The 13,557-nt window shown below is 32.5% G+C and overlaps 1 protein-coding gene across 7 annotated transcripts in view; it reads left to right on the top strand.

Moving 5' to 3' along the window:
* Positions 1 to 13,557, top strand: part of MAP2K5 (mitogen-activated protein kinase kinase 5) — a 301,668-nt gene that overhangs the window by 30,690 nt on the left and 257,421 nt on the right. For all 7 annotated transcript variants that reach the window (XR_004232393.1, XM_012543497.3, XM_023498214.2 and 4 more), the window contains one exon: positions 11,793 to 11,860. Coding sequence is in view for 6 of the 7 variants with exons in the window: in XM_012543497.3 (XP_012398951.1) it covers positions 11,793 to 11,860 (68 nt within the window). In the remaining variant the exon portion in view is untranslated. The remainder of the gene's footprint in view (positions 1 to 11,792; positions 11,861 to 13,557) is intronic.

Raw genomic sequence — 13,557 nt, 5'->3', positions numbered from 1 at the left:
AAAAATGGGGAAATAAAATCAGATCATTGCATGAAGGAATGGAAAAAATGAAAAAAGAATGCAGCAAACAAAAAAATTTAATTGGCCAATTACAAAAGGAACTAAAAAAGATAACTGAAGACAATGATACACTAAAAATTAGAATTGATTGAACAAATGGAAGCGATTGACTCAATAAGACTTCAAGAATCAGTCAAACAAAAATAAAAAAATGAAGAAATAGAAGAAAATATGAAATATCTTCTAGGAAAAATAACTGACCTGGAAAATAGATCTAGGAAAGACAATCTAAGGATCATTTCCCTTCCTGAAAGCCATGATTAAAAAAAGAACCTAGACATTATCTTACATGAAATCATAAAAGAAAACTGCCCTGATAGTTTAGAATCAGAAGGTAAAATAGCCATCAAAAGAATCCACCGATCACTTCCTGAAAGAGACCCCAAAATTAAATCCCCAAGGAATATCGTGGCTAAATTTCAGAACTATCGTACCATGGAAAAAATATTGCAAGCAGCCAGAAAGAAACAATTTAAATACTGAGGCATCACAATTAGGATTACCTAGGATCTAGCAGCTTCCACTTTAAAGAATCGAAGGACCTGGAATCTGGTATTCTGAAAAGCAAGGAAACTGGGATTACAGCAAAGCAAAGGAACTGGGATTACAGCCAAGAATAAGCTATCCAGCTAAAATGAGCATTACCTTTCAGGGAAGAAGATGGACATTCAGTGATATAAATGAATTTCTCTTATTTCTAATGAAAAGACCAGCACTGAACAAAAAATTTAATCTCCAAACACAGAACTCAAGAGAAGCAAAAAAAAAAAGCAAAAAGGAAAGAACTCTTGAGAACTGTATGTCCGTTATGGGTATACTTAGAGAATGCGAGTAAAATTTGATTTTATTATGATAATATAAAAAAAAAATGAGGTAGAAAGGGGAATCATACTGGAAGAAGAGGGAAAAAGAGATAAAATAAAGGAAATTACATCTCACGAAGAGACAAAGAAAACCTATTATAATTGAGGTAAGGAAAGGAGGGGGATGAACATTGGGTAAATCTTACTCTTATGAGATTTGGCTCTAAGAGAGAATATCAGACACATTTGGTATCACAAAGAAACTTGTCTCACCTGATAGGAAAGTAGGAGGGAAAAGGGGAAATAGGAAGAGGGAAGGAAGGGAAAACAGAAGAATTAGGAGAAAGATATAGAAAAGGGGGAGGATTGTTTGAGGGGAATGGCCATTAAAAGCAATATACTGAAGAGGAGGGAAGGGGGATAGGAAAAAGAAAAGCATAAGCTAGGGTAAATAAGATGGCAGGAAATACAGAATTAGTTATTTTAACTGTGAATGTGAATTGGGTGAATCCCCCATAAAAGAGAAGTGGATAGCAGATTGGATTAAAAGCCAGAATCCTACAATATGTTGTTTACAAGAAACACATTTAAAGCATAGTGATACATACAAAGGTATGTAAGGTAAAAGGTAAAAGGCTAGAGCAGAATATATTATGCTTCGGGTGAGGAAAAAAAGCAGGGGTAGCAATCCTGATCTCAGATCAAGAAAAAGCAATAAAATTAATTAATTGATTAATTAAATTAAAAGAGATAAGGAAGGAAACCATATTGTACTACAGGGTACCATAGATAATGGAGCAATATCAATAGTAAACACATATGCACCAAGTGGTATAGTACAGAAATTCCTAGAGGAGAAGTTAAGAAAGATGCAAGAAGAAATATACAGCAAAATTATACTAGTGGGGGATTTCAAGCATGCTCTCTCAGAATTAGATAAATTGAACCACAAAATTAAAAAGAAGTTAAAGAGGTAAATAGAATACTAGAAAAGTTAGGTATGATAGATTTTTGGAGAAGGAAAGGAGTTTACTTTTTTCTCAGCGATTCATGGAACTTATACAAAAATTGACCATGTGTTAGGGCATTAAAAACTTCAAAATCAAATGCAGAAAGGCAGAAATAGTAAGTGAATTTTTTTTTTTTCAGACCATGATGCCGTAAGAATCACATGCAATATAAGGCCAGGAGAAAATAGACCAAAAAGTAATTGGAAACTAAATAATCTCATCCTAAAGAATGAATGGGTAAAACAACAAATCAGATATACAGTCAGTAATTTAATCCAAAAGAATGACAACAATGAAACAGCATACCAACATTTGTGGGATGCAGCCTAAGTGTAGTAATAAGGGGAAACTTTATATCTCTAGATGCTTACTTGTATAAATTAGAGAAAGAGAAGATCAATGAATTGGCCTTGCAACTAAAAATGCTAGAAAAAGAACAAATTAAAAACCTTCAATCAAATACCAAACCCAAAATTCTAAAAATAAAAGGAGAGATTAATAAAATTGAAAGTAAAAAAAAAATACTTTTTAATTAATAAAATGAAGAGTTTGTTTTATGAAAAAACCACAAAATAGACAAACCTTTAATTAATTTGATTAGAAAAAGGAAAGAGGAAAATCAAATTGTTGATCTCAGAAATAAAAAGGGAGAACTTTTCACCAATGAAAGGGAAATTAGAGCAATAATTGGGAGTTACTTTGCCCAACTTCATGCCAATAAATTAGATAACTGAAGTGAAATGGAAAATACCTACAAAAATATAGATTGTCCAGATTAACAGAAAAGGAAATGAATTACTTAAATAGTCCCATTTTACAAAAAAGAAATAGAACAAGCTATTAATCAGCTCCCTAAGAAAAAATCCCCTGGACGAGATGGATTTACATGTGAATTCTACCAAACTTTTAAAGAATAATTAATTCCAATACTATATGAAAAAATAGGGAATGAAGGACTCCTACCAAATTTCTTTTATGACACAGACAAATTTCTTTCTCTATTTTCGTCCTACCTGGTTTAGGTATCAGTACCATGTCTGTGTCATAAAAGGAATTTGTTAGGATTCCTTCAATTCCTATTTTTTCAAATAGTTTATATAGCATTGGAGTTAATTGTTCTTTAAATGGTAGAATTCACATGTAAATCCATGTGTTCTGTGTCATAAAGGACTGAAGGACTCCTACCAAATTTCTTTTATGACACAGAGAAAGAAATTTATAGACCAATCTCCGTAATGAATATTAATGCAAAAATCTTTAATGAAATATTAGCAAAGAGATTACAGAAAATCATCCCCAGCATAATAATACACCATGACCAAGTAGTATTTATACCAGGAATGCAGGGCTATTTCGATATTAGGAATTCTGTTAGCATAATTGACTATATCAATAACCAAATTAACAAAAACCATATAATTATCTCAATAGATGCAGAGAAAGCATTTGATAAAATTTAACACCTATTCCTAATAAAAACACTAGAGAGTATAGGAATAAGTGGATCTTTCCTTAAAACAGTCAATAGCATCTATTTAAAGCCATCAGCAAGCATCATATGTAATAGAGATAAACTGGAACCATTCTCAATAAGATCAGGGTGCAACAAATGTGCTCACTATCACTATTACTATCCACTATTATATTATAAATGCTAGGTTTGACAAGAGAAGAAAAAAAAGATTAAAGGAATTATAATAGGTAATGAGGAAACCAAATTATCACTTTTTGCAGATGATATGATGGTATACTTAGAGAACCCCAGAGAATCAATTAAAAAACTATAAGATATAATCCACAACTTTAGCAAGCAGGATATAAAATAAATCCACATAAATCATCAGCATTTTTATACATTACTAATAAAATCCAACAACAAGAGATACAAAGAGAAATTCTATTTAAAATAACTATCTATCTGGAAATCTATCTGCCAAGGGAAAGTCAGGAACTATACGAGCAAAACTACAAAACACTTTCCATACAAGTAAAGTCAGATCTAAACAATTAGAAAAATATCAATTGCTCTTGGATAGGTCTAGTGAATATAATAAAGATGACAATACTACTTAAACTAATCTATTTATTTAGTGCTACACCAATCAAACTCCCAAGATTTCTTCTATCTTACTGAACTAAAAAAAAATAACTACAAAATTCATCTGGAAGAACAAAAGGTCAAGAATTTCAAGGGAACTAATGAAAAAAAAATCAAATGAAGGTGGCCTAACTATACCAAATCTAAAACTATATTATAAAGCAGCAGTCATCAAAACTATTTGGTACTGGTTAGGAAACAGACTAGTTGATCAGTGGATTAGGTTAGGTTCACGGGACAAAATAGTTAATAACTATAGTAACCTAGTGTTTGAGAAACCCAAAGACCCCAGCTTTTGGGATAAGAACTCACTATTTGACAAAAACTGCTGGGAAAATTGGAAACTAGTATGGCAGAAACTAGGCATTGATCCACACCTGACACTGTATACCAAGATAAGGTTGAAATGGGTTCATGATCTAGACATAAAGAATGATATTATAAAAAAAAAATAGAAGAATCTAGGATAGTTTACCTCTCAGATCTGTGGAGGAGGAAGGAATTTGTGACCAAAGAAGAATTAGAGATCATTATTTGATCACAATAGAAAATTTTGATTATATTAAGTTAAAAAGTTTTTGTCCAAACAAAACTAATGTTGACAAAATTAGAAGAGAAGCAATAAATTGGGATAACATTTTTACAGTTAAAGGTTCTAATAAAGGCCTCATTTCCAAAATATATAGAGAATTGACTCAAATTTATAAGAATTCAAGCCATTTTCCAACTGATACATGGTCAAAGGATATGAACAATTTTCAGACGGAAGAAATTGAAACTATTCCTAGTCATATGAAAAGGTGCTCCAAATCACTACTGATTAGAGAAATACAATTTAAGACAACTTTGAGATGCCACTACACACCTGTCAGATTGGCTAAGATGACAGGAAAAAATAATGATGAATGTTGGAGGGGATGTGGGCAAGCTGGGACACTTTTATATTGTTGGTGGAGTTGTGAATGGATCCAACCATTTTGGAGAGTAATTTGGAACATACTCAAAAAATTATCAAACTGTGTATACCCTTTGATCCAGTAGTGTTTCTGCTGGGCTTATATCCCAAAGAGAACTTAAAGGAGGGAAAGGGACCTGTGTATTCAAAAATGTTTGTGGCAGCCCTTTTTGTAATGGCAAGAAATTGGAAACTAAGTGGATTCCCATCAATTGGAGAATGGCTGAATAAGTTATGGTATATGAATGTAATGGAATATTATTGTTCTATAAGAAACGACCAGCAGGATGATTTCAGAGAGCTCTGGAGAAACTTACAAGTGAAATGAGCAGCACCAGGAGATCATTATACATGGCAATAGCAAGATTATATAACGATCAATTCTGATGGATGTGGGCTTTCTTCAACAATGAGATGATTCAAACCAGTGCCACTTGTGTAGTGATGAAGAGAGCCATCTACACCCAGAGAGGACTGTGGGAACTGAGTGTGAACCACAACATAGCATCTTCACACTTTCTGTTGATGTTTGCTTGCATTCTGTTTTCCTTCTCAGGTTTTTTCTTTTTCCTTTCTTGATCTGATTTTCCTTTTGCAGAAAGATAACTATAAATATGTATACATATGTTGAATTTAACATATATTTAAACATATTTAACATATTGGACTACCTGTCATCTAGGGGAGGGGATGGGGGGGAAGGAGAGAAAAATTTGGAACAGAAAGTTTTGCAAGGGTCAGTGTTGAAAAATTACCCATTCATATGTATTCTAAATAAAAAAAGCTTTAATATAAAAAAGAAGAAAAAAATTTCTCTCCTTGATTTTACATGTTACTGTGTAAGGAGTGTTTCTTCATTTAAGATAATATATGACAGAGGCTCTGGAAAACTGTTACATGTCAATTAAGAGTTTCAGATCAACCTCTGCTTGAAACTGATGTCCTATCTCCTAGTTGTTGTTGACATTCTATTTCTTCTTGTGAAGTAAATCAAATATTTGCTTACTAGACCAGTTTCTGAACTCTTTTAGTCTTCTTGTAGTGATGAAGGAACATATTAATGAACATATTAGAGTTTATGTAGCCTAATGAATAGTATTGGGTTCAAAGTAGACTCTTTATGGACCTATATCTACAAAAATATTTATAGCAGTGTTTTTTGTGATGACAAAGAATTAGATATTGAGGGGATGCCCATCAATTGGGGAATAACTGAGCAAGTGGTGGTATGTGAATGTATTGCAGTATTGCTGTGCTGTAAGAAATGATGAACAGAATACTTTCAGTAAAACTTGGAAAGACTTACATGAATTGATGCAAAGTGAAGTGAGCCAGAACCAGGAGAATAGTGTACATGGTAACAGCAACATTATATGATTAGCAACTATAAATAACTTAGCTCTTCTCCGTAATATAATGATCTCAGACAATTCTGAAGGACTTATGATGAAAAGTGCTATCCAGCCCCAGAAAAAAGAACTGGATGGAGTCTGAATACATATTGAAGCACACTGTTTTTCACTTTCTGTGGCTTTTCTTAAATGTTGAAAAGAGCCACATCCATCAGAATTGTTCATTACATAATCTTGTTGCAATGTACCATGTTCTCTTGGTTCTATTCACTTCACTTAGCATCAATTCATGTAAGTCTTTCCAAGTTTTACTGAAAGTATTCTGTTCATCATTTCTTCATGTAATTCATGTAAGCCTCTCCAGGTCTTTTTGAAATTATCTTGCTGATTGTTTTTTATTTACCATAATTTATTCAGCTATTCCTTAACTGATGGGCATACACCACTACAAAAAAGGGCTGCTACAAACATTTTTGCACTATGGGTCCTTTTTCCCTTTTTGGGCATAGATCCAAATTGTTCTCCAGAATGTTCTCAATTCATAATTCCACCAATAATGTAAAATACTTAATTCTCAAATGTGTGGTGAACTGAGCCAAATTTATTAAAATAAGAGTTGTTCCCCATTTGATAAATGGTCAAAGACAATGAACAAATAGCTTTTTTGAACAAGAAATCAAATCTATCAGACCCACATTTAACACCATATACCAAAATGGGTCCATGATTTAGGCATAAAGAATGAGATCATAAATAAATTAGAGGAACATAGGATAGTTTATCTCTCAGACTTGTGGAGGAGGAAGGAATTTGTGACCAAAGAAGAATTAGAGATCATTATTGATCACAAAATAGAAAATTTTGATTACATCAAATTAAAAAGCCTTTGTACAAACAAAACTAATGCAAACAAAATTAGAAGGGAAGTAACAAACTGGGATAATATTTTTACAGTTAAAGATTCTGATAAAGGCCTCATTTCCAAAATATATAGAGAATTGACTCTAATTTATAAGAAATCAAACCATTTTCCAATGCTCAAAGGATATGAATAGGCAATTTTCAGATGATGAAATTGAAACTATTTCCAACTCATATGAAAGTGTTCCAAATCACTATTGATCAGAGAAATGCAAATTAAGACAACTTTGAGATACCACTACACACCTGTCAGATTGGCTAAGATGACAGGAAAAAATAATGATGAATGTTGGAGGGTGCAGGGGTCCAGCCTCTTCAGGGGGTCCAAGAGGTTGAGCAGGAGGAAAAGGAAGACGGGGTCGTGGGGTAGCTTGAGTGAGGAACTGATGGAAGTGATGGAAACTTCTCTCAGGTTCCTTCAGGCTTTATTTTATACTGGTCAACATAATCTTTAGATATGTGCCTGATTTATTGACCTTTATATTTTTCTACATTTGACATTTAACATTTAACGTTTGAGTAAGTTCTTTATGGTTAAGTGTTAATTATAGATTACATTACTCAAAGCCAATAATGAAAGGTAAATGTTATACAAGGTTAAATGTCAGTGAATTTTGTTGGTTTACTTATGTCTTCTTTGTCAATTCTATGGATTGTTTGATTCTTCTACTTCTCTGACTTGAAACCATATACATAGGCATTAGGGCAATTCCTAGTTATACTTTAACCATCTTTTGGTTCCTAGATTTACTGATCTTTTCTGAGTCTAAGTTGGTAAGCACTATTTTTTCTTGGACCTTTGGATTCCCTCCCATAGTGACAATGCTTTCTATAGTGTTCTCTCCTTTATCATTTGTCTTAGTGAGAGATTAGTTTTATTAGCACAGAATATGCATGTGGAATCACTTCTATTCAGCTTGCCCAAATTCCCCTTGTCAACAGATTTTTTAGATAATGTTTTAGTGCCAATCAAGCCAATTATAAATAATTTAGGAAACAGTAGTCCACTAATGAGAATCATAGAAGGAAATGTTGTTTCTGCATGAGTGCTGTACACATTTGATCTCAGCGCTGGGCTTTGCCAATCAGCTTAAAGATTGTGGCTTCCAACAGGAGGAGATGTGGGAAAACTGGAACACTGATACATTGGTGAAACTGTGAATGAATCCAACCATTCTGGAGAGCAATCTGGAATTATGCCCAAAATGTTATCAAACTATGCATACCCTTTGATCCAGCATCACTACTACTGGGTTTATATCCCAAGGAGATACTAAAGAAGGGAAATTATTCTTCTAAAAGAAAGGGAAAGGGACACAATCTGACAGGTGTGTAGTGGTATCTCAAAGTTGTCTTAATTTGCCAAAATGTTTGGGGCAGCCCTGTTTGTAGTGGCCAGAAACTGGAAAATGAATGGATGCCCATCAATTGGAGAATGGTTGGGTAAATTGTGGTATATGAATGTTATGGAATATTATTGTTCTGTAAGAAATGACCAGCAGGATGAATACAGAGAAGCTTGGCGAGACTTACACGAACTGATGCTGAGTGAAATGAGCAGAACCAGGAGATCATTATATACCTCAACAACAATACTATATGAGGATGTATTCTGATAGATGTGGATATCTTCGACAAAGAGAAGATTTAACTCAGTTCCAATTGATCAATGATGGACAGAAGCAGCTACACTCAGAGAAAGAACACTGGGAAATGAGTGTAATCTGTTTTCATTTTTGTGTTTCTTCCCAGATTATTTTTACCTTCTGAATCCAATTCTCCCTATGCAACAAGAGAAGTGTTCACACACTCTGCACACATATATTGTATCTAGGATATACTGTTATACATTTAACATGTATAGGACTGCTTGCCATCTGGGGAAGGGGGGTGGAGGGAGGGAAGGGAAAAGTTGGAACAGAAGTGAGTGCAAGGGATAATGTTATAAAAAATTACCCAGGCATATGTTCTGTCAACAAAAAGTTATTAAAAAAAAAATCAAATCTATCAATAGTCACATGAAAAAAGCTCCAAATCACTATTGATAAGAGAAATTCAAATTAAAAACAACTCTGAGTTATTACTACTCATATCAATCAGATTGACTAATATGATAGAAAAGGAAAATTACAAATGCTGGAAGAGATGTGGAAAAATAGGGACACTAATTGATCGTTAGTGGACTTGTGAACTGGTTCAGCTCTTTTGAGAAACATTTTGGAACTATGCCTAAAGTGCTATAAATCTGCACATACTTTGTGAACCAGTAATACCACTACAGGTATTACTTGGTCTGTATCTCAAGGAAATCAAAGAAAAGGGAAAAGGGCCTATTTCCACATTAATCTTTATAATAGTTTCTTTTTATAGTGGCAAAATATATAGTAGCAAAAATATAATAGATTTTTTTTATAGTGGCAAAAAATTGGAAATTGAGGGGATGCCCATAAATTGGAGAATGATTACACAAGTTGTAATATATGATTGTGATAGAATACTATTGTGCTATAAGAAATGATGATTAAAAACTAGATCAACTGTCCTTTGATCCAGCAGTGTCTCTACTGGGTCTATATATCAAAGAGATCATAAAAAAGGGAAAAGGACTCATTGTGCAAAAATGTTTGTGGCAGCCCTTTTTGTAGGCTGGAACTGGAAACAGTGGATTCCCCATCAATTGGGGAATGGCTAAATCAATTATGGTATGCGGATGTTTTGGGAAATTATTCTTATAAAAGTAATGAATAGCAAGCTAATTTTAGAAAAGCATGAAAAGATTTATGTGAACTGATGCAAAGTAAAGTGAGCAGAACTAAGAGAACATTGCACACAGCAATAGCAAGATTATGTGATGATCAAGTATGATGAATTTTTTTTTTCAACAACGAGGTGATTCAAGGCAATTTCAATAGATATATTATGGAAGATTTATCTGCATCCAGAGAGAGAATTATGGAGACTGAATGTGGATCAAAACATAGTATTTTTACCTTTTTAATTGTTGTTTTTTTCCTCATGTTTTTTTCTTCTTTTGATGTATTTTTTTTTTGTACAGTATGACAAATATGGAAATATGTTTACAAGAATTGCATATGTTTAACCTATATTGGAATGTTTGCTGTTCAGGGGAAAGGGAAGGAAGAAAGAGAGAGAGAAAAATTTGGAACACAAGGCTTTGCATTTGAAAACTGTCTTTGCATGTATTTGGAAAAATAAAATGATATTTTTTAAAAAAGAAAGAAATGATGAGCAGGATAGCTTCAGAAAAACCTAGGAAGTCTTTGATGAACTGATATAAATGGAAGTTAACAGAACCAGGAAAACATTGTACATAATAACAGCAATATTATAATGATTAAAAAAAAAAAAAAAAAAAACCTGTGAAAGGCTCAGCTACTCCAATGAAGACATTAGTTCAAGGTAGTTCCAAAGAACCGTTGATGAAAAATGCTATCCACCTACAGAGAAAGAACTGATGAACTCTGATTGCTATCTGAAGCATATTTTTTTTTCACTTTTTTGATTATGTATTTTCTTTTACAATATGGCTGATAGGGCAATATATTTTGCAAGATTTCATATGTAAAATCAATATTATCCTACTTGCCTTCTCAATAAGTAAAGGAAGATTAGGAGGAAGAGAATTCAGAACAGAATTTTTTTGTTAATTTTTTAAAATGTTATTGGGAAATATTTAATGAAATATATGTGTTTGTATATATCTGCATCTACGTATGTAAGTGTCTATCTACAGTATGTTTTTTAATTCTAGAAATGGCCAAAATCATATAGAACCAAATCTGAAAAAGATAGTTGGTAACTTAGATAAACTATTCCATATTGGAATAGTAACTGTAATAATAGTAACTGTAGTAATTGTAAATAACTCTAAAAGTTAGATGGCTGCTTTTCTTGTGTGGTTTATGAATTCTGGATGGACTCAATTATAAAAGATTATTGTAATCAGTGTAATATAAATATTCCATGTATAGTTGTACAACAATTTATATGTATGACACTCTCAAGGTATCTCCTAAAAACTTAAGAATTGATTGTATGATATGGAAGACACTGGCACAGGACCATCCAGCATGGTGTGCCTTCATCAAAGAAAATGCTGTGTTCTATGAGAAAAGTAGAATTGAATTAATTCAAAGGAAACACAAAATACCCAAAATTAGAGAAACTATCCCAAATCTTCATATAGTCGGACTATTTGTGTCCAATACAAATAGCGTTGGCAGAGCATTCCGAGTTCATATTGGTTCAATCAGCCACTATCAGACACATTGTAATTCAGTTCTAACATAATCAAATCTAACAGTGATGTCATTTTGGTCTTCAAAAAAGGACAAGTCCACCCTATCTGATATCCTCTCATCTACTGCTTAGTTGACTCTTGGTACAATCTTAATTTTCTGCAAAGATTCTGATTTTACCTTGAATCAAGAAAACAGGAATAAGATTTTATTTGGTATCAGTTTAGAAGAGATTTAACAGATTCTCAAATGTTTTAAATAGATATCCTTGTTTTTCACTACTAGAAATGACACTTTAAATTTTATTATTCTTTTTATGTTGCTTTTTAATCAGATGAAGATGAGGATGGTGATCGCATTACTGTGAGAAGTGATGAAGAAATGAAGGCCATGCTGTCATATGTAGGTATATTATGCATAAGTAATATTTTTAAAATGTTAATGTAATTGAAAACATTGTTCTTCTGGCCTACTAAGATATTAAATCTAGAGAAAGTATGACATTTGCTACATTTCCCTATGTAATATGTAAGGTTTAAAATTTTTACATGAAAGTTAAGGGCATGCATAGCACTTTTCAAAAGAGTTGTACACTTACTGATCATATCATGAACATTAAGAATAATGCATCTTAATGACTTTTGCATTAGGTATAGTGCAGACTAAATGGACTATCAATTTCCTGTATTTTTTATGCAGTACTTAAAGTAACGGCTCATTAAAAATGAACCCCTGGGCTCTAAAAAATTTTTCAAAATCTACTTTCAACTGGGGATCTCTTTTACCCTTTCAGTAGAGTCATATTGTAGCTGCAGGCTTAATAGAGATACATGATTTAAAGATGTACTATCTGTTATTTTTATGCCTCACATGCCAGAGAAAGAGAAAGAATCCAAGGTTACTTATTGAATAAATGTGACTGACTATATCTAGAAATGACTTATCCTTTTTGTTTTGAATATCACTGAAAATTTGCATTACCATTTGTACTTGATTAAAGTGGATAAATAAGTTGGAAAGGTATATTATTAAAGATCTAGCATTAAAATAGAAGAATCCAAGTTTTCTTGAAACAATGTCTGAGCCTTGATTTGAGATAACCATTAAAATTTGCATAGTGTGACTAGCAGAAAGTGCGCAGAAATGAGAGCTGTAAGACTTAATTATAATTATGCTTCATCTTAGGCAGTTCCTTAACTTTTGTGTCTAAGTTTCCTCATTTGTCAATTTAGAGTAATGATTTTATATAACCAAGCTCAAAGGATTGTTTTATGAATAAGATGAATCATAGAATTTTAGAAGTTGAAGGGACTTCAGATATCATCTTACCAAATTCCTCATTTTACAGATAAATAAATGGCCAAATAGTTAACAGAGTTTAAATATTTAGTAGAGGAGCTGAATTTAGAACTTAAGTATTCTAAGTCCTAGTCTTTGTTCTTTTAGTAACATCAATACATATGTAAAAACTTAAAAGCATTGTAGCAGTGTGAGGAATGGTAATTCTATTTACTGTATTTTCACTGAAACCTCTCTCATTAGCCAGTAGTAAGGTGGTATTATTGGGGTATCAACTAAAAACACTGCATTGCTTTGTTTTAATATAAGCTATAAAAAACTAGAAAAGATTTATTTGAAATGTTTCTTTTAGAGTAGGGAAAATGAGACCAAGAGAGATGACATGATTAACAGAGCATTGGAAAAGTCAATTTTCCATTGACTTCCCATTAGCTTCAGTGGGAGTCTTTGTGTATTGAGAATTCAATACTGGGTTCTTCAGTTTCTTGAAAGACAGAGAGCAGGACTGAAGGTTCTAGCTCTGACTTTAATATACTGTTAGCTATTCTGAAAATTTAACAGCTTTTTAAAAGAATAAAGTACAAAGCAACTCCTAAAGTTATAGTTTTCTCATACTCTATTATTTATATCAGTATTTATTATTTCTCTTAAAAGACCATACAAGTAGACCTATTTTCATAATGTAAAACCAGAATGGTTTGCTTACTTAATGGACATTGATTTATGTGGTCATACTGATTATTTGTCAACATTAGTATATACTTATAAACTATCTGTATTTCTCTAATGACTAGGTTGAA

This window comes from Sarcophilus harrisii, chromosome 2, assembly GCF_902635505.1.
Source record: "Sarcophilus harrisii chromosome 2, mSarHar1.11, whole genome shotgun sequence".
Taxonomy (NCBI): Eukaryota; Metazoa; Chordata; class Mammalia; order Dasyuromorphia; family Dasyuridae; genus Sarcophilus; species Sarcophilus harrisii.
Note: the sequence above shows the minus strand (reverse complement) of the source record. Positions and strands in the feature narration are given on the sequence as shown.